This window comes from Dermacentor albipictus, chromosome 8 (genome assembly GCF_038994185.2).
Source record: "Dermacentor albipictus isolate Rhodes 1998 colony chromosome 8, USDA_Dalb.pri_finalv2, whole genome shotgun sequence".
In the NCBI taxonomy this organism is placed as follows: domain Eukaryota; kingdom Metazoa; phylum Arthropoda; class Arachnida; order Ixodida; family Ixodidae; genus Dermacentor; species Dermacentor albipictus.
In genome coordinates this window covers 126,498,635-126,520,945 of record NC_091828.1, presented here as the reverse complement: position 1 = coordinate 126,520,945, position 22,311 = coordinate 126,498,635, and the positions used below count along the sequence as shown (strand labels likewise).

Here is a 22,311-nt window from a genome sequence, read left to right as displayed (position 1 = left end):
TAGTTTATAGTTAATCAAGCCTCTTCTTCTGGTAAGAGTGGTTTCTTTATTGTGAAAGCGTCATCTACTAATGCAGCTAAACCTAATTTTCTCTTTAACACTAAGACGGGCAGGGGCCAGGAGAAACTAGGTGGTGATACTGTCGCAGGCAGTAGTTCGGTTACTGGGGTTAAAATATAGAGGGCATGTTTTGGTGACGTAGTACGTCTGGGCAGTGGCACTGGATTTTAATAGTCAGAATCATTTGGTACTTTCTAAACTTTACAAGCACCGTAATAGTGCCTACCGTAGGTCTTAGTAAAAATCTCAAACTCGTGACGCCTCAAACTCATAGACCTGGCAGACAACACAAAGGTCTCAGGCAGTGAATCAACATACTAGACGTACGCAACGAGCCTTTCTCCCTCGTTTGCAACGTTCCTGCGTTAGCAACGAAGAATTTCTTTTGACTGAGACATTGCCTCATCAGTATTCGTGAGGCGGCGTCACCAGCTCCGTTGTTCTTTTCGCTGGGCGTAGATTGCTTTGTGCCCGATGACAACGGATGGTGCACGTGGCACGAAATAAAAGCGAGGAAACGGTAATCCATCCTTTGTGACATCGAAGGATGAGAGCAAGTTCCAGGAAACCTTTCTTCCTTCGCGAGGCCTCCTTTCTCTGCCGTGTAATTCTCTGCGCACCGTTTGGATAATGAAAGCGCCCAGAACGCCCTACGTTCATGCGTCAGTGTGTTGGTTTTTTATCCTCCAGTCCTCGACCGTTTACTTTTTCGTTTGCTTTCCTCGCGTACGCGCCCTTCGGATACTGCCTGCTCCACGTTTACGTTGGGCTTGTTTCCAGCTACTCCTTCGGGAAAAAGTACCTTGCTGTCGTTGGGCTAAATGAGCCGTAGTCTTGTGATTCCGTCAAATGGATCCGGTCACAAGGCCCTTCGTTGGTAATGCCTATAGTTTCAGCGAAAGGCACCTTAATGATTTCTGCCTAAATGAACCGGCACCTAGCAACCATTCAAAACCAGCCAAGTCGGGGCAACTCATCGTTAGAAGCCCAGCGCACGATGTAGGAGCTTGTGTAAGCCGTCTCGTTTCAATTTGACAGCGTCGTATTGTGAGGCGCACACCAGTGAATCGCACTATTTGCTTGGAAACGGGAACTCGTGTCATTGCGCGTTGACAAGACGGACACGCGCGCACATTGCTCTCTCGTATTACATGGGGCCTCCTACAAAAGCTGCTAAACGAAGCTCCTGCACTGCGATCGTTGAGCCAGCACGATAATGATGAGACGTGGATAGGTCTAATCTTCACGTTCGTGTCTTCAGACGTTCTTGCGGCGTTATTTATTGTGCTTTACATTTCCAAGTTTCCGAGCAACCATATTTTTTTTCTGAACGCACGAAGGCCATAAGCTTCAGCGCAAATACATAATCATGCTATATGTTTATTTATAATGCAATAGTCAATTGCAAACGAACAATTTACAAAGTCACAAAGCCGATTAAAGGTCGAAGTACGACGCTTAGGCCACGTACTAACTATCGTTCCCACTCTGTCTGTACTGCCATGAACATTAATGCCAAAGTTAAATTTGGCCATTTCTGTAGTAATCTCTATGGCCGACTTTAACAACGCTTCGTTCTGTGAATATGTATAGTTATAAATGGCAGTGTCGATAACCAATTTTTCAAAAAGACCACACGCGGCGGCATAACTTTCGCTTTGACGTTTCTTTAGACATCATTTGTCTGTATGGCAGGCGCTCAATACGTATTACTAATACAACTCTTCCCTGTAGTGCGCGCGTTGTGCAAACAAGCAAAATTAATGAGGATGTGTGCCAATTTCGCCATTATTACAGTCTGCTGAAATAAAGTTAGATCTCATTAAAATTAAATGCATCCTGCTGAAATCGAAGTAGCGCCTGCGTAACAAGCACTTAAAGTGACACTAAAGAGAAAATAAAGTTGAGCTGTATTAGTAAACACTTCTACAACATGTTTAAAGAGCGACTCTTACCGTGAAAAGAGACTTCGCAGGGCCAGAAAAGACGAAGGAAAGGCTGGGGAAAAATTCTCACAGATTGCTAAAAAGTAAAAACGCTTTCTTGTTCGTTTTTTCAGCACAGCGAAAGTAGAAAAGAAAACCAACGAAATTTTCACATAGAGATATTCAGCCCCCTCTATGCTGTGCTGCATTCAATCCCAGAAACGAGCACGACGGCAGTAAAAAAACGGCAATGCAGTTTTCATATCTGTAGATTATAAAATGTGTCCTACGTAACTTGTGCAAAACAAAAACATGCGAGCGCCACGTAGCTGGGCAGAACCAATGTAATGTTTACCGTTGCTTGGCGAGAGTCAGACTGTTCCTGCATATTGTCTAATTACACAACTACTGTAATCATTAGCTTCTCATATATTATAATGGGAGCAAAATTGTCAGTCGCGAAAGTATAGGCCATCATGAGAAATTGCCGATATATCTTCCTGTTGCTGTATACGTGCTGCAGGAATGTTTTGACAAGTCTGAGCGAGGCCTACAAAAACACGGAAGAAGAGTGCGCGACTAGTCGCGCCGCACTTTCTTGCTTTTTGACTAATTAACATAGTTTCGCTAATTAACATATCGGCTAACTACATTACGCCACATGGACCAATTTAGGAATTGTAGTAAAACTTCATTTGGGCCTAGTTGGTACATAATTCTGAACTTAAACTTACAGCGCAAACACCTAAGACGGACCACAAAAGGAAGATACGACACACACTGGCGCTGACTAACAACTTCTTTAATTCTTCATCGTCACCCGCCGTGGTTGCTCAGTGGCTATGGTGTTGGGCTGCTGAGCACGAGGTCGCGGGATTGAATCCCGGCCACGGCGGCCGCATTTCGATGGGAGCGAAATGAGAAAACACCCGTGTGCTTAGATTTAGGCACACGTTAAAGAACCCCAGGTGGTCAAAATTTCCGGAGTCCTCCACTACGGCGTACCTCATAATCAGAAAGTGGTTTTGGCACGTAAAACCCCAGATATTATTATTATTATTCATCGTCGATGCATGTATAAACCCTAGGCCACACAACCGCGCAGGCGCACAGATTACAATACAGAGATGTGCCAAATTATCACGTACGCAAACGTAGGAAGTCAAATTCAGATGGCTGCAGGGACAAAGATGTGTCACGCAATTATCGCCTTGTCTTCTTATGTGGTAGGCCTCTAAGGCAAGCCGCGCATGCTCATTCTTGCTTTTGCCAAGAGTCTACGTCCCATCAAGTCGCGCCTCACAATGTGTGTGTGTGTGTGTGTGTGTGTGTGTGTGTGTGTGTGTGTGTGTGTGTGTGTGTGTGTGTGTGTGTGTGTGTGTGTGTGTGTGTGTGTGTGTGTGTGTGTGTGTGTGTGTGTGTGTGTGTGTGTGTGTGTGTGTGTGTGTGTGTGTGTGTGTGTGTGTGTGTGTGTGTGTGTGTGTGTGTGTGTGTGTGTGTGTGTGTGTGTGTGTGTGTGTGTGTGTGTGTGTGTGTGTGTGTGTGTGTGTGTGTGTGTGTGTGTGTGTGTGTGTGTGTGTGTGTGTGTGTGTGTGTGTGTGTGTGTGTGTGTGTGTGTGTGTGTGTGTGTGTGTGTGTGTGTGTGTGTGTGTGTGTGTGTGTGTGTGTGTGTGTGTGTGTGTGTGTGTGTGTGTGTGTGTGTGTGTGTGTGTGTGTGTGTGTGTGTGTGTGTGTGTGTGTGTGTGTGTGTGTGTGTGTGTGTGTGTGTGTGTGTGTGTGTGTGTGTGTGTGTGTGTGTGTGTGTGTGTGTGTGTGTGTGTGTGTGTGTGTGTGTGTGTGTGTGTGTGTGTGTGTGTGTGTGTGTGTGTGTGTGTGTGTGTGTGTGTGTGTGTGTGTGTGTGTGTGTGTGTGTGTGTGTGTGTGTGTGTGTGTGTGTGTGTGTGTGTGTGTGTGTGTGTTTGTGTGTGTGTGTGTGTGTGTGTGTGTGTGTGTGTGTGTTTGTGTGTGTGTGTGTGTTTGTGTGTGTGCGTGCGCGTGCGTGCGTGCGTGCGTGAAATAAAAGACTGCAGTCTAAACTTGGCATTACGAATTGTCTAGTGCACTTGTCTGTTTCTGTTTATGCGTGTTAATTACGATGAAATTCTGTTTTTTCGGCGACCCTGTGGTCCATATACTTTTGCTCACGGGTGTACCTTCCGTAGAGCACGCCCAGGTGACCGGGCCGTGTCTGCTGAATATAAGGGAGCCCAGGAACACCGCGTAGAACAGCCAGCAGGAACAGACATGCACATCTCCGTTTTCTTGCTCTTTCTTTTTTCTTTCATTTTTTCTCCAAGGACATTGCAGTCTTAAACAAAACCAGGCAGGTGGAATTCAAATACAGCGATAGTAGAAGTAAACACAAACAACATGCTTTTTTTTATTGTGCAAACAACAAAAAAATGATACAAGTATTAAGTACATGAGCACATAGTATAGAAACGTTTGCCCAGCAATCACGTGTAAACGGCGTGGACTTGTAAATTCAAGCGTATTGTTACAGCGGGACAACGCCAGACCCCAATACCGCTCGGTCACCAATTAAAACAATCCGGAATACGAACTTTGAATGCACGGCACCTTATTCCCTCAACCTCGACCCCAGTGAGTTTTTGTTAGGTTGGACGGAGCAAATATGTATTACGGAGCAAGCATTCCTGAAGCTGTGAAAATTGTGGTGCGACAAGGGCTATGGAGCCAACCCACAGAAGTTTTCTCGTGAGGAATTCATGTACTTCCAAAGCATTGTGCCTTGTATACGTGCCTTATATGGCAAGGATACTACGCCGAAACAATATACCTAAGTGACTGTTCTCCAATTTCTTATTTGAGTCATATAAATTATCAGATTTCTCATTTGAAATGACAGTCGATCAATATGCGCCAAGTTCGCCTTCAATATGTGCTATCTGTCAATTTATTTATTTATTTAATTAAAAAACCTTGCAGGGCCCAGAGGACCTTGAGTAAGGGGGACGAACAAGGATATTATAAGCAAATGTATGATATACAGGGCAAGAAAGAAAAGGTAAAATATCGCACAAGGCTAGGACTAAGAAGCAGTAACAAGAGGTAAGTGCAAGGCACTGAAAAAGTATCATTGAAGAACTATATAAATGCAGCATAAATGTCAGAATCGGGACTAAAGAAAAAAAATATCAGAGTATTACAAAAACACAACAGCCAAAAAGCGCAATATTATGTACAAGACAAGGATTATTAACGTCTCGGTGTCACTTGAAGGTATCCGCGCAGCTGATCATGGAATTATTGATGGTTTCATATGGATGCAATAATATCGGGAAGATCGTTCCAAAGAACCATGACACGGGGAAGGACTGATGAATTGAAGGCTTGTGTTCATAGGTGTATGCGCTGGTGCCGTATTGATTATGTAAATGGGGCGAAATGCGTGAGGGCGCTTCGAGAGGTAACGGAGATGGCCTGGTGACGATATTCATGAAATAAGCATAAAAGAGCTATTGAACGACGAACATATTATGGCTCAAACGAAATCGATATATCTGTCAATGTAAAGTTGCAGTTCTTTAACATACAATGCGTTCTATTGAGATAGACTCAGCGTGCGCGTAATAAATAATACTTAATCTATACGCTCATTTGTTTCGATGTGGAAACTGGTGCCATTGCAAAACCTAAAGTCCACGTCACCGGGGAGGTTTCACCTTGCAGCATCGCGCTACCTGCTGCGCAACGGCTTGTCGCTAATCCCACCGCCAGGGGGCGACGTGCCCGCAGGCGCGGGACCCGCATTAGTGACGCGTGGAAGAGAGCGCAGAGAGTCGGATTAGAGACCACGTCGTTTAGCGAAAAAAAAGGCGTTTTCCCGATTCGTAATTCAAATGCGAGACAAGTGGCGGCACTTCGGCGTCTGGGCACACTCCCTGATCGCCGCAGTATCGTCCGTCAGAAGCGACGCTGGCGTTCCTGGCACGTGGACGATACCAGACGAAGGCGTTCACCGGCGGAGAACACCTCGGGGGGCTTCTGTCTGAACATTGGAACGAAGAAGTCTTTCTGGGCGGCACCTACATGCTGCACAAAATTTGATTGTACTTTAGTATATATTGACGTGTACACGCAATAAGATTAGTTGTTAGTCAGTGCAGTGTGTCCCTCCTCTTGCCTCTTGGTCCGGTTTGCGGCGCTGACTTCCTTTCTTTTTGCAATATTTAGTTAGTTAGTTAAATACCGCAGCAGCGCCTTCATAGCCGATCGCGCTGATGTTCGCGTAGGCCATTTAAAAGACACTGGACTTTCTGACAGATTGTGACTTCACTGTGTGACTCAGGATTGTACGGTGCGGTAGTTAGTTAGTTAAATACCGCAGCAGCGCCTTCATAGCCGATCGCGCTGATGTTCGCGTAGGCCATTTAAAAGACACTGGACTTTCTGACAGATTGTGACTTCACTGTGTGACTCAGGATTGTACGGTGCGGTAGTTAGTTAGTTAAATACCGCAGCAGCGCCTTCATAGCCGATCGCGCTGATGTTCGCGTAGGCCATTTAAAAGACACTGGACTTTCTGACAGATTGTGACTTCACTGTGTGACTCAGGATTGTACGGTGCGGTAGTTAGTTAGTTAAATACCGCAGCAGCGCCTTCATAGCCGATCGCGCTGATGTTCGCGTAGGCCATTTAAAAGACACTGGACTTTCTGACAGATTGTGACTTCACTGTGTGACTCAGGATTGTACGGTGCACTGCATCACAGTAGGAATGCCTTTGCGGGCTGCGTGACAGTGCCCACAGAAACAGTTTGTGTGTACGTGCGTGTGTGTGTAGTTTCTTTTTTTTTAATCCTTCTCCCTCTCACCTATCGCTTCCCCTTTCCCCTCCCCCAGTACAGGGTAGCCAACCGGAGATAATCTCTGGTTAACCTCCCTGTCTTTCCTTTGCCTTTCTCTCTCTCTCTCTCTAGTTAGTTAGTTAGTTAGTTAGTTAGTTAGTTAGTTAGTTAGTTAGTTAGTTAGTTAGTTAGTTAGTTAGTTAGTTAGTTAGTTAGTTAGTTAGTTAGTTAGTTAGTTAGTTAGTTAGTTAGTTAGTTAGTTAGTTAGTTAGTTAGTTAGTTAGTTAGTTAGTTAGTTAGTTAGTTAGTTAGTTAGTTAGTTAGTTAGTTAGTTAGTTACAACACAATGCGGCCGGAAGACCAAGCAAGCACACTCCAGGCCCATTCCTGCCGTTGTCATCGCCATCACCATCGCCGTGATGATCCGTGTGAAGTCCAAGCACGGTCACATTGTCGCCGCGCGCCGTATGCTGTATGTGTGAGTGAAACTTGCGAGGGTCACCCAACGATCGCGTCTCAATCTCGTACACGCAAGGGAGAAAAGCGGGGAGGAAGCGCACCATCTTCTGTCACATGCGAGGCATAGGGGGGTGGGGGGGGGGGTCGTTCTACTCCGGCAGCGGCTGCGTATGGGGCGGTGCAAGCGACCTGTGATGCGGACGGAGCATACCGAGTGCTGATAGCTTCGTGTGCGTTGCGTTATCACCGATTAGTTCGCGTTGAAGCGAGAGGCAGCACGAAGGTGAAGTCACTCGTTGCTTTTGGCGCACTTCCTCATTCCTTATGCAAAAAAGAAGCGAGGCGTGCAGACAGGACACAAGAGTAGAGAAGTGGACAACACGAACACCGACTATCAACTGGAGGGAGCACTGAGGCGAAAAAAGGAAGAAGACACAAAACTCATCTGCGCATGCTCAAGAATGGTAACACCACGTGTCAGTCGGGTACACGTGCCGGTCTACGTGAGAGATAACTGTTAAGGCACTTAATCTCTTCCTTATGTAAAGTAATCGAAGGCTGACTCACGCAAGCACTTCCACCATTATAGATATGCCATGCCTCTACCATAAGACGCGTATCTTCGTTCTTATGCCTGTACAATATTGAATCCTTACAACTAGCTCAGCTTTCTGTCGTTCTATTCTTCCTCGTTCCAGCGTTTTGCCAGCAAGAATGCGCAGTCATCGAGCGAGATGTGTTCATGTTTGCTTGTGAGCGCGTGACACCATGGTTGGTAATTTAGTAAGTGAATGTTCGCGTGTTTATACGGCAGAGCAAACTACTATACTTAGTGCAGCTGTCTACTAATTTGCTATCGCAATCCCCCCAACTTTTGTTCCCTGAGCGCTGACTAATGCCATATGTTTCCCGTCGGTCTCATCTCGTGCATGCGACGGCTACAACGCCACTGGCGGCGCTTGTGACTACTACACTGTGACCCTGGCAGCTACCAGGCGTCAGAGAACGCCTGGTAGCTGCCAGGGCCATAGCGTTTCCTGCGGTAATGTCCTTCTACCGAACAGGAGTTGCCTCGTGTGCTGCTTCGGGCCAACATGTCGCATCAGCATATGGTTACAACACCGTCTGAGATGTTCAAACGCAGCGCTAAACCTTGCTATCGCTTTCACTGTTTGAAACTGCTAATTTTATGATTACGTCTCAAAAGGCTGGGACCCTAGCTGTTCTTTGATCACCCTTTGATACCGAAGACACTGTCGCACGTCGCCTTTCTCCATCGCACAAAAAGACGGCTGTGTAACTACCCTTAACACCTTAAAAGTCTCGCTGTAAAAATAAATCATTGTGGTGCAAGAAGTATATTTACGGATAGCGGGAACATTATGTGGAAAACGTAATCAAGATTAAGTGAAACATAGATTGTATATGTGGTGGTTTCTTTATCAGCTAGAATATAATATTATGTTAAATGATAATAATATGTTAAAGTTGTTTCTCCGAAAGAAATGTTGAAAGACTAGAAGGCAACACAACTGAACTTCAAAGAATAATAAGATATATTGCGATATGCCTTTAGACGAATACATATAGAAAATCCTGGTGAAATTTATGTATCGCACTGTGGATCTGACGATAACAGCCGCCATGACCACAAACGCACAAGTACGGTCACGCATTCAGCGATCTCGGGGGCTATGCAGCCCGCTACACCAACCCTACCTCATCCCTACAAAAGGGAGATTACTGCCCGTGCCGGTGCGCATGGATCGTTTTGTGCTCCTGTGCACGCTCATTGAAGTTCACGCTCTTGCAGTGCACACTCCACTTGCACTGCAAAAGATGCGACAGCAAAAGCTGTCTGCCGTATCGGGAAAAGGCTAAATTTCTTTCAAAGGCGCAATCAAAAACGGAAAGAAGCCATTGAGGCATTCCACATTGGTAAAAAGGGTGGCAACTGCCTCAGCTCACCCTCTTTATCACTACGAAGGAAGGAAATATATTTCTAAGATGGGCGCATTAAGACTCTCCCGCGCGCTCAATGCACACGGTGGCCTTGCTATTTTTTATCACTACCTCGTGCACAATTTCATCGCGATTGTTACTTGTTTTTCAATTTTGTAGAACCCTATACATTCCCTGCCTTCACGAAATAAACCCAGTTGAAAGTCTGCGCTTTCTGCGTGCGTCTATGTTTATGTGCATGTCCTATCTTCCTCGCGCAGTTTAAAATTTCACTTAATCTATGAACCGACTAACACAACAACTTGCCTTACTTGCCCTCAGAATTCAAACATTTCCGGCAAGCATCTTCTCCGAAATAGTGCTCTTCACTCATTACCTGCAAGAGCAATGTGTGTTTTATTTCACCTCCGAAACAACATTTCAACTACTATATATCAGTACAGAACATTTCAATTTACTTCCAATTTACGCGCTGAAGGACACGCTTGCCTGGAATTTCACAGCTCCTAAGTGTTCACAAAGAAGTTATGCACTATTCGACCAGCGCCTCTCATGGTAAAATAATCGCGTACTGTCTTCAACGTTGCCCCTTTCCTGTTCAAGCTGTCGTATCTTTATCTCGCTAACTTGCGGGAAAAGCTCACCATATTCACGGGTCACATACCTGTGAATTTGATCATACCATAATGTATTGTCAAAAATGGTATCCTTCTTAGCTCTGATATATTGTTCCCATATCGCATGTGTTCCTGTACACAAGGATCTGTACGCTCCAATAATTGATATGGGGCTATCAGATATGGAAGTTACAATGTTTTCTTTCATAGGGCTGCCACGCCCACACCGAAGCAGAATTTAGGCTCGGTACCTGACGCACTAAAATCCAAAGAATGGCGCAGTGCCAATGAACGTTACTTGCGGTCTCACAGGCAACAAAGGGCGCGAGCCCCACACACACACCACGGTCTCAGACCGTCATTTTGTAGCACAAGCTGCGTCGATGCATGCGACTGAGACATATCTAGACTAACAGCGAAAGATAGCACGTAGCGTTTCACGCATGTAGCCTACTGAAGGTAACGAGCTCCCCTTTGACTACCAGTTGTGCATGGTCCTACTGGTATAAAGCAATGTAGTAAACACAAAAAAAATAAAGTCATTATGCTGTTTTTCGTAACTAAAGCGTGGCTTCACTGGCATTCGCGTTTATAAAATGTCCTTGTCTAGGCTAATGAACATGGTCCGGGCAGTGATAAACAACTCTGCCGATTAATCCACTTCGAAACTCAGCGCAACGATATCACGCATGTCGAAATATCGCCCTGCGAAAAATCGTCAAATCGCCATCTACAGTACATTTGCTTCGTCGAAATGACGCCGTTACAAACTTGGTTCACGGGATCACTAGAGAACGTTCCTGAGAAAGGCCGCGGGTTCTAAGTCGCGACAGCTTCGTAAAATGTGCACATTGCCGTGCCGTCGCTCAAGGCAACATCCACTCAGTAGCCATCATTTCACTCGGTTCCGGCTTCCACCTTTGCGTTTGCTACGCCTAGGGAGCGAGGGGCGAGCCGTTGTGTCGTCGACTTTCTTGGTGGCTTCGACTTTGGCTTCAGCTCTCTCGACTCCACCACTGGTTGCGCCACCTCCTGTTGCAGCTGACGTAGAAGGCGGGAGGTCAGTGTGGCTGTGCGGAGCCGGGACGCCTGTGGTAGCTGGTGCATCAGGCTGATATGTGGTAGCTAGTCGCTGGGAAGCCTCGGCTTGGTCTTTGGCTTCGCCTATAACTAGACCTACGGCGCCACTCCCCGCGTTATCCGCCACGGTCGCCGAAGGCCGTGAAACATCGGCGAAGCTATCCAATGCCCGGGCGTGCAGAATGGCGCCCGTCTCATTCGCAGCCAACGGCAGTTGTGCAGCTTTGGCTTGGTTTTCGTCATCATCTTTGGTTCTACCCATGACGTCACTGCCTACGTCATGTGCTGGCACGGAAGACCGCGGGGCATTAGCGTCGCCATCTAATGTCAGAGTGCGATCACGGGCATTTCCATCATGCATATTTACGGTAACTAGGGTCCGGTCAACTTTGGCATTGTCGTTCGCTAAACCTGTAGCGGAACCGAAGGCGCGACTACATTGGTCATCCGCTACTGGCGCCCTCCCGGGAGCATTGACGTCAAAGCAGCGTGCGGCTTGATCATCGAAGCGACCAGTGAGGACGCCGCTTACGTCATCCACTGCAGTCGCTGACGTAGTGGAAGGCCGAGGAGCACCGACACGACTGCCCGAATCCAGGGCGTTCGCTGGCGGCCCGTCGTATGGCTCGGTGGCAGTCGGTGCCTGGACGGTACGTGATGGCAGGCTTGTTGGCTCTTTCGCTCCTGCCTGAAACTCCCTGCTTGCTCGAGCGACGGCAGGCTTTCCGGTGGAGTCGCGCGTTTTTGTGACGTCGCGCCCGGACTGTCGCGGCGTAGACGCTGACTCGAGCAGCGACAAAAGCTCCAAAAGCTTGTCACCGGTGCGGTTTAGGTCCTCCGTCTCGCTCACGATGGCAGACATCGAGCTGCTTAGTGGCAGTGTGGGAGGCCGCTCCTTCAGAAAAGGGGAGAAGGAGGAACGCAATAAGATAAACGAGTCTTGCGGCCAGAGCCGTCACGGTTTAGTTTCCCACTAAAATTACTAGAGCGAAATCTGGCGCTGCGATCCCTCAGCCACCGTAGGTATGATGGGCAATACCAATCTTCGTGCTTATTGCTTCTGACGTCCTCGTGGCGTGTTTTCTTACGCTTTATCTCACCAAATTTCCAAGAAATATTTTTTTTCTAAACGCACAAAGACAATATGTATCAATATGTAGTTTGAGCATTTATAAGGCAATATTTTGTTCAACATAACCAACTTGTAATGTCACAATGTCGGTTGAACCTAAAAGGACGACCTTTAAGCAAGCTCTACCTATAACTTCAATGCTGGCCGAACCGCCATACGTGCAGCGCCAGTAAATACTTGCGGCTAATTTCCCTAATTTTTGTAGGAAACTCTATGAGAGCTGGGGAACGCAAAGCTATTCCAAACTTTTCTATTCCAAAGTGAGGAGAGCATTTGATTGGTCTCTTCAGACAACCCTGCAGGTCACCACCCGTCGGCGGTTACACAAATTTGGAAATTGCAATAAAAACATATTGGAATAGCTTTACGTTTTACAGGGCCCTTGAAACAGAAATGTTCGGAATAGCTTTACGTTATAGGGCCCCTGTATAAAATTAGCGGCGCTCGTTAATCCTGAACATGGCGTCAAACGAATGTGCAAACGTGTACAGGATGTTTCACAAGTTGACAATTATTTACGACACTTGCAAAGTGCTACAGCATAGCGCAAATAAAGCAAGCTCGCCTCGCTCAGTGAGCAGTACAGCAAAAAAAAAGCATTAAAGGGCAACTAAGTATCCCTACGTAGATGAATGTGAAAGCATTGCGACATATCTCCGATGATGCCTCGGCCTCGTTCGCGTACTTTCGTGGATGTCCAACGGAGCCGGGCGCAGATACTGACTGGGAAGTCGAAGTAGAAGGTTCGTTCATCAAAGCGCACGACAGAACTAATCGAAATCACCGCACCGACTGGCAGCCCCGTGACCCGTGGCGCTATGCATAGGCCGACCACACAGTTGCTGCTTCCCGGCAAGTGCAGCCTATTTGCCGGGAAGCGCTTGCGGCGAACGCTATGCGCGAAGGTGAGCTTTCTCGTTCTTCTTGTTTCCGCACGGTCGGCGCCGCCACTGCCGCGATGGATGGATGGATGGATGGATGTTATGAGAGTCCCCTTTGGAACGGGGCGGTGGGTTGCGCCACCAAGCACTTGCTATTATACTGCCTAATGTCCTACCTAAGTTAAACAATAAAAAATAAAAAGAATAAACACCATGAACTCCCACGCCCTAATTTTCTGATCCCCCAATTCTAACTGTGCTTTTGTACGTCTCCGTTTTTTGTCGTTTCCCTAATTTTCGTCCACCAATCCTCTAATCGCCTCTTACTAATGCCTACTGCGGACATGTTTACTTTTCCATTGCTCCCACTGAACCCAAGGGCTTCAAGGAGGCCAGTGGTGCCTAAATCGACCACTGGGTAGACATCTTCACATTCTGATAAAAGATGCTCCATAGTTTCCCTAGCTTTACCGCAGCAAGCACATGCTTCTTGTTCCTTGTTATATCTCGCTTTACAGGCGCGTGCTCTAAGGCATCCCGATCTCGCTTCGAAAAGTAATGAGCTTCCCTTTGAGTTATCATAAATTGTTTCTTTTCTGATTTCGTTTTTTCCTCTTAAGTAGTTACTCATGGCAGGTTTCCTTTCCATTGCCGCCGCCCATGAGGTTATTTCAGCCTCTGTGACTTTCCACTTGACCGTCTTTGTTGCTGTGTTGCCCATCCTACAGGCCACATACTTGCTGATAAGCTTCCTAGTTCTTTTTCTCCACTGTGAATCAATCTTTTTCCTGTACAGATACCTGAACACTCTCCCAGCCCATTTACTTTCTTCCATATTCCTCAGGCGTTCTTCATACTGAATTTCACAACGAGCTTCCCTCACTTCAAAACTAGTCCAGCCCATATCACCCTACACAGCTTCATTTGTAGTCTTCCCGTGAGCACCCAATGCGAGGCGACCCACTGACCTTTGGTTCCCGTCGAGTCCTGATTGTACCTCTGATTTAAAGCAAACAACCGCATTTGCAAAAGTAAGTCCTGGAACCATTACCCCTTTCCACATACCTCGGAGGACCTCGTACCTATTGTATCCTCATAGCGCTCTGTGCTTCATTATGGCTGCATTTCTCTTCCCCTTTACTGTTATGGCTTTTTCCTGTGTTTCCATATATCCATTGCCTTCGTTTATCCTTATACCAAGGTCTTTATATTCTGTTACCCGAGGTATTTCTTGGCCCTGTATCTCCACTGTCTGTTCACTGTTTTCATTGAATACCATAACACCTGATTTTCTAACACTAAACTTCAAGCCTAAATCGTTGCCTTCCTGTCCACAGATATTAGCCAGACGTTGCAAATCACTTTGCTTTTTAGCTAGCCGAGGTGAGCGCCATCTGGTGGCACTTCAAAGAACGCGGCGGCCCACGTGGCGCGCGCGTCCCTTTGATTGGCTGTGACCACGTGTCTTTGTGCAGCATCTCTGGCCACGCGCCGGATTTTCCCTTTCATGAGCCATGTAATGCGCTCGCATTAAAAAAAATATATTCTCAGGTTCACGACACACTCAGTAGAAAAAATTAGTTCGAGCGCGATAGGCTGTGTGCCCACAAGACAAATTAGGCAGGGTCATTGAGCGACATGATAAGGCTGAACGTCGCACAGAAGACGACGTGATCACTAAATTCAGGCAGAATTGGTTCTAAACTTGTCCCGTGACTCTGAATTCGGGATCCGAGGAACAGTTCTAGCCCAAGATGGCTGAACAATCGAAGGCCTAAATAAAAGCTTTGGAGTTAGCGCTATCTAACCTTATCTTCTGAATGCAACAAGCTTCGTTCACATCTATTTAGCCGTTGGCCAGTGAGGGATTCTTTATTCCACATGCAATATTTATCTAAACAAGAAAATCGCATTTGACCTCGAGCTATGACGCTTTCTTAGAATCTATGACGCTTTCTCAGAATAGAAGGCCATTTCAGCAACATAAATCCAAAATCAAGAAGGGGGGCCAACAGGTGGAGTAGCACACTGTGATGTGAAAGTTAAATAAATAGGAATAAAATGCATCAGAAAGGCTGGCCTACGTATCGATAGGTGTAACTATCCTTTTGTCAAAGATAAGTTCACCTATCAAAAAGTAGGCCATCCTTTCTGGGGTACCTTATTCCTGTTTATGTAACTTCTATGCCACAATTAAACTATAGAGAATGAAAGCACACCCAGGTCTCTTACAACGTACCTTCAAAGACTGGCCGCCTTCGGTCGGCGAGGTGATCGCAGCGCCCTCCGAGGCCTTCGACGACCCGGCCTTGGAAAATGCGTGGTCGTCGTGCGGCTTTCCCTTGTGAGTAAATATCTGACCTCGCGTCTTTATTGTCTTGGCCTTCGAAGCGGGCGACGGAACCGTAGCGGCGGGCGCTTCTTTTTTGCCCCTTTCTGTACCAGGTGGTGTCGCGGTCGGAAGCCTAGGCGCAGACGGCTTGCCTTCCGCTGGCTTCGGAGAATGTGCTCTCTTTACCGGCGTCTTCGGCGAGGGAGCCCCGGACCTCATGTGCTCTCGCCTCTTGTGCCTGTGATGCCGAATCTTGCGAGCAGGCGATACTGACGCCGCTTTTTTTTCACTGGGCAGTGCGGCCGTCGATGCCGACGCTCTTCTGTTCGCTGCTTTCCCATCCGAAGCCAGTGCTTTTGCCGTCGTCGTCTGGTTCGCCATGTGGTTCGCCGCCTTGGAGACCTTGTCAGGCGAAGGGCTCATGGAATTGGATGCCGGCCACAGCGCGTTGGCCCCTGCCGTTTTCTTACGGGACTTCGCGGCTTTGTGACCGTGCTTAATCTTGGATGGAGCGGACGAGGGCGCCGCTGGAGAGTGGGAAGTTCCCTTCCTGCCCGGAGCCTTCTCCGGTGCTGACTTGATCTCTCCACCCTTGGAGGTGACCACCCCCGTCGCCTTCTTGCCCATCTGCTTGAAACCCGACTCGGGACGCCTCCTTAGCGCTGGTGCTGATTCGGGTGTCGATACGGCGTCACTGGGGGACGTCGATAACGCGACTGAAGTCGGTAGCGGCGACAACGCAGGGGAAAGAACGCCGGCGTCGCAGAAAGACCGCAGATCTTCGGTCTTCGGCACCTTCGACGCCGAAGGACCCTCGGGAGCCCCATTCTTGTTCCTAATCTTCTCCAGTGGCGACTTGATCCTTCCATCCTTGGTGGTGACTGCGGTCGTCGCATCCTTGCCCAGTCGCTTGGGACTCGACTCAAGACGTCTCTTCAGCACCGGAGCTTGTTCGGGTGCAGACACGACGCCAGCGGGGGATGTCGGTTTCTTGCTTGAGCTTGGTAGCAACGGTGACGTTGGGAAAAGAGCGCCGGCGTCGCAGGAACACCGGCGATCTTCGGTCTTTGGCGACGACGACGCCTTCCTCGTCGCAAGTCTTCGGGGTGATACGGAAGCGGTAAGCTTCCCATGACCGTGATGCCCTTTGGCTACCGTGCCACCGTGTCCACATACAGAATTTATGGGCTTCACAGCAAGATCTGGTTTTCCCGATTTAGGTGCATCCTCAGGTCTGTTGAAAAGAAAGTCAAAATGCGCAAATTATGTCGTGTGTGAGCACTCGGTCAAATCTATGTCAAAAAGTCAGACTTGAAAAGACTGGAGGACTTTAACAGCGAGAATACCAATGTAGAGAAGGTAGTCGAGGGTATTGGAGGGTCGCGCTCAGAAGTGTTGCTACCTAAAGAGACATTAAAAGAGGATATTAAATGCGTTCATACAGGTAAACTATTGTTTTCAAGCCATAATTTATCTGAATTTATGGGAAAAGGGTGATTATTACTGTAAAAAATATCAGTACGACTTAGCGGCAAATGTGACAGCAATGCGTTAGCTTTACGTCGCACCTTTCTGATGCCCCGGATCCATTATTTAAACTGCGTTATCTACATTCCAGGAGTTCACTCCTCGCACGTCCTGCTGCTTGGAGGAGCGAAATCCAATTGACGGTTGGTCCCCGCAGCAGGCCACCGTCAGTTGAACTATGTATGTATGTACGTATCTATCTATATATATATATATATATATATATATATATATATATATATATATATATATATATAGCGCCAAAAATGAAAACGACGTACGTCAAAACACAGTCTTCACTGTCCAAAGGTTTCGGTTGGTCGGCCAAGCTTCGTCAGAGTGACGAAGGCTGCCCAATCTGTCGAACAGCTTGGATAGTAAAGAAAGTGTTTCAGCGTACGTCATTTTCATTTTTTGACGCTACACCAATGAAGCCAGCCTGTTGTTTCTCTCATATATATATATATATATATATATATATATATATATATATATATATATATATATATATATATATATATATATATATATATATATATATATATATATATATATATGTCATATAATGAGAAGCCAACAAACACTGACACCAAGTACAACATAGGGGAAATTGCATGTGCTTAATAAATGAAATAAAGTAATGATATATTAATGGAAATTAAAGTGGATGAAAAAACAACTTGCCGCAGGCGGGAACCGAACCCACAACCTTCGCATGATGGTTCGCATGATGGTTCGCATGATGGTTCGGTTCCCACCTGCGGCAAGTTGTTTTTTCATCCACTTTAATTTCCATTAATATATCATTACTTTATTTCATTTATTAAGCACATGCAATTTCCCCTATGTTGTACTTGGTGTCAGTGTTTGTTGGCTTCTCATTATATGACTAATAATTATCGGGTCCCTCGGTTAACCCCCTTTCTTCTCGTTTATATATATATATATATATATATATATATATATATATATATATATATATATATATATACGCTCTTCTAAGCTCTCTCGTCCCCCTTCTACATGTACGACATGACCCGCTTACCACATTTCACGCACATGCACTATTTTTCTACTTTAACACTGCTTATGCTAAAGCATTAATGAAGGCCGAACAGCTACTTTTCGAATTTGGCCACCGAACCTTGTTGCCGCTTATTGCCGGAGCGTCAGTGTGACGTCCGTGATATTTCGATGCATTTTCTCTAGTTTCGGCCCTCACGTGCAGGAAAAGTTCTTCAAACTATAGTCGGTGACAGCCCATGAATTACTAGGTTATATGTACGCTGTTAATCTCAAACGCAATTTGCATAGACCACAAGAAAGTTTATCACCCTTAGGCCCGCGTACAACTGTGGTATGAACACTGAGTACAACATAAGGTATCGCACACGCAATACATCGTGCTTGACATAAATAAGACACATGAGCGAACAGTAAATTATCTGTGCTTGATACTGGCTTTGCCACATCCACTTCAAGTAGACTATTGCAGTGTGCATGCAAAAAATATTGTCAGCCTCGAATTCATGAATGACACCCGGAGCACACACAAGTAGAAAGTATCTACACAGGCAGACAGGATTTGGGCATCATTCTGGCTGTAGAAAAGCTCATGGCTGTAGGAAAGCCAGTTAGGTTTACTTCTTTCCGTAAAGTCAGGCGGTTATGCGCGTTTTTAAACGGCTATTTTCTCCGTAAAGGTATGTTGCTGGTCTCAAGGTGAAACCTGGACGTCTAAGGCAAATGTTATGGATGATCTTGATATGGCTGCTCAACTGTAACTCATATTTTAGCTTTGAACAACTAGCTTTTATTTTCGAATGAGCCTAGCATTTACATTGTTCAAAGCAAAGTCATTAAGCTGTGAGCGGCATCCAGCAGGTTGGGCTATCTTTCCGAGGTGGAGGGCAGGTCCACTGAGTTTTTTCTGAGAGGAGCTCATTTGTAATTCTTAGCCAAGTATTTAGAAATGTAACTCAAGTTGAAGCGCATGCTTGACTTGATCTAAATGACGCCTGTCGTGTACGCGCCGGAGGAAACGCAATGAGCGTCGTGGGCACGTACATGCCAGGCGTCACTTAGATCAATTCAAGCATGTTGAGATGCGTTTCAGAGTACGGGGATCAGTCTGTCACCGACTATAACTTGGTTCAGCTTCCATTCTATCTTTCGCGAGAATTCGCGTGAACAAAGCACCATACACGTCTCCGTCCACGGGCAGAAACATTGCTGCCACTTCGCTAATACAGCGTGCTTGGCACAGTGCAGAGAATGGCGTCGATCGCAGACGCCGCTGCGTCCGGCCCTAATCATGCGAAATCCCGCAAAAATATCCCCAAAAGTGATGGTCCGAGAATACGTCCGGCGAACTAGCTCTGCTCTTCCCTTTGCTCGAAATGTCGCACCAACCAGCCCAGCAATATGACATTATTACAAGACCCTTATCTCCGCACTGTGGCACTGGAGTGTTCATGATCCCAATCATTTTTAGGCAGCTAAGTTAGCCATGAAAAAAATTTCATTTTGTCCCGTAGCTTAGTATAGGTGCATGTTCTTGATGTTATAAGAAATGTGCCCCTCATGTCGAGCTCATGTGGCACAGATTAGCAGCAAAATTTGCTTATCAGACATTCTAGCCCTCCAACAAAACTGGTGCCCACTGGAGACTTCTATACGGGGTGTTTCACGTAGCTTGATTGAGCCACAGGCATGTCAGCTGGGCGGGCAGAGAAGCAAATTAACTCCCCCCCTGCCCACACGGTAGTTATGTCTAGGTTTCAAGTTATGTGACTTGCCACCCTCTACCCCACTTCTGAGAGTGGTGGCAGTGGGGGAGAGGGGGGGGGGGGTGAATGCCTCCCTGCCCACCGGGTAGGTACGCCTATGGTTCACGTTACGTGAAACACCGTGTATATTTATAGGCTGTTGTAACGTGTGCCGCCATTTTTTCCCGCCAAATTTAACAAGCTGTTCCAAAGGGCATAACCCCAAATATTGGGGACCCTCGTGCGAAAACGTAGAAGAGGCCAGCGCGGCCACGCTTCAAGACTTGCCGAGCCGTCGGGAAAGCGGAAATTTCCGCAACGATCGGCGCCGGCAGATGCTCCTCCTCCGTGGCCAGCTGCTGTCCAGGTGCTGATCCGTGTGCATCCACAGCAGAGGGTGCAGCGGCATCGGGTAACAGTCGACACGGCGAGGGTACTTGCGGAGGTGACTGCATCTGCTGGGGAACTCCCGCCGCATTATGGGCGCGGTCCGGCATGCAGGAGTCGACCGGCAATTCTTCAAGCGGTTCGCTATCCGCGCGGGTCGCGCCATCGGCCACCGGGGCCGTGGGTCCCGCGTCGCTCCCAGGAACGAGCGGCAACTTCGCCAGGACTGGCGACGCGTCTCTCTCCAAGTGCGCCACGTGCGGCGGAGAGGAGGTGCGAGCTGGCGATGGCCCCTTCGTGCGCGCCGGCTTTGGCGAGGCGGCGTCGGACTTGACCGCACGCCAGACGGCGCTCAGGCTTAGCGACTTGTGGACGGTGCCGGAACATTGCACGACCTGCGTGGTGGAGAGAAATTGAGTGACCGAATGGGGAGGGAGGGGACCGGCTTCACCTGGCCTGACTGACTGACGTCACTTGACCATATCGACTGACTTAAGCCACCTGACCGACCGACCGACCGACCGACCGACCGACCGACCGACCGACCGACCGACCGGCCAAATGAATTATTGACTGAGTCATTTAATAACTGACTAATTGATTGACGGAGTGACTAAGTGATCGATTGACCAATTAATAAGGATATGAGCATAATATCGGGAGAAACAAACAATAAAGTGAAGCCGCGACCACTGAATAGCTGCCCCGCAGCACTGTGGGTACTTAAATCATCCCGCGGCCATGGATGAGAACGAAGAGAATTTGATTGATTGATTGATTGATTGATTGATTGATTGATTGATTGATTGATTGATTGATTGATTGATTGATTGATTGATTGATTGATTGATTGATTGATTGATTGATTGGTTGATTGATTGATTGATTGATTGATTGATTGATTGATTGATTGATTTTGGCAACCAAACACACGGACTACGAAAGACGCCGCAGCGGAGGGCTCTACATTATTTATGAAGCATCGATGGTTCTCCAATGTTCGCCGAATACAATCTACGATCGCATTTGCATTTGCCTTCATCGGAAAGCTGTCATCGCTGCTGGGCACTGAATCCGCAACCTTGTGATCAGCGGCAAAACGCGACCACAGTCGCCGCGGCGAGTGAAAACGTAGATCATGTTGATTGAACTAGGCCTACAGAGATGTGAAAGAGAAATAGCTGGCGGACAGCCGATCTTGCATGGGAACGCAACCGCTGGTACGCTCGAGCCTCGGCAGCCTTCAACATTGGTTCTAGCTTTGACCGCCCCATGAACTTTCGGTGCTTAATCGTAATATCATGTGCCCGCCTGGTGCCTTTGCTTGCCGGTATTTTTATTTTAGTGGGCTACGTGCTTCCACCGAGCATTGAGTAGCGAATATACTATAGTGCTTACCTCTACACGAAGTCTGATTAGAGTGTACTAGGATAGCCTAAGCGGGCCTGATTTTCAAGACGCAGATACGCGGCGGCGTTGTTCGTCTCGTCCCTTCCGTGCGACGTCGCTGCAGTCGCCGGCTGTACTTAAATTTAAATGTGCAAGTAAGCTTTGGAAGAGCGAAATTCGCAAAGGCTCACCAAAGAGATTCCGGAACCATATCAGAGCTCACCGACAAAAATTCGCAAGCGGCTCAGAGGGATGAAGACTGTAACATCTTTCAAGGACACGACACGCCACATCAGAGACGGTACACCAGAGGTACATCAGGTACATCAGAGACGTTATTAGGAATGAGCTCGGCAAGAAAGAAAGCGCTGTCCAGGCTCATCCAGATAAAACAATGAAGAGGCCTGAGTGCTCAAAATTTAACATAAAGATTTGCAAAGAAAAAGGCCATGAAACTTTAAAAAACGGCAGGAAAGCAAAAGAAATCTGTACGATAACACAAAGGACTGTACCTTGCTATTTGAGGCTAGAGCTGGTTGCCTAAGGACGAGAACATGCCGGAGCAAATATGCGAAACAAGACGAGGCATGCTTCTGCTGTACCGAAAATCGGGAGACAACTCCGCACATCTTAATGGAATGCGAAAGGACAACCGTACTCAGGGAAACCCGTAGGTAACATCCACTTCGAGAGACGTAAATTGCGATTTAAAGCGGATGGAGCAACAAGGCAACCATGACTTTGAGGGCGTTTGCGCGCGCACTGCTGAGCCAAGTTCAGTGTTATTCTTGTCTTTAGTCATTGGCTCACACGCTGCTGACGCCACCGTGCTGGCGTTAACGCAGAGCTCGTCACAATTTGTGATGAAAAGCAACAAATAACAACTGGAGAGAATCGACGAAAAGAGGCCCGCTTATTAAATACAGTAACTGGTTTCCCCAC

At 47.2% G+C, this 22,311-nt stretch overlaps 2 protein-coding genes across 4 annotated transcripts in view; one reads left to right on the top strand and one right to left on the bottom strand.

Moving 5' to 3' along the window:
- LOC135921873 (uncharacterized) overlaps nt 1–22,311 on the top strand; it is a 221,653-nt gene that overhangs the window by 78,882 nt on the left and 120,460 nt on the right. The window lies entirely within an intron of this gene.
- LOC135921882 (uncharacterized) overlaps nt 9,677–22,311 on the bottom strand; it is a 39,836-nt gene continuing 27,201 nt past the window's right edge. For both annotated transcript variants that reach the window (XM_065456282.2, XM_065456283.2), the window contains 3 exons: nt 19,882–20,375; nt 15,206–16,532; nt 9,677–11,848 (listed from right to left, as the gene is read on the bottom strand). In XM_065456282.2, coding sequence (XP_065312354.2) covers nt 10,766–11,848; nt 15,206–16,532; nt 19,882–20,375 — 2,904 coding nt within the window. In that variant the 3' untranslated portion in view covers nt 9,677–10,765. The remainder of the gene's footprint in view (nt 11,849–15,205; nt 16,533–19,881; nt 20,376–22,311) is intronic.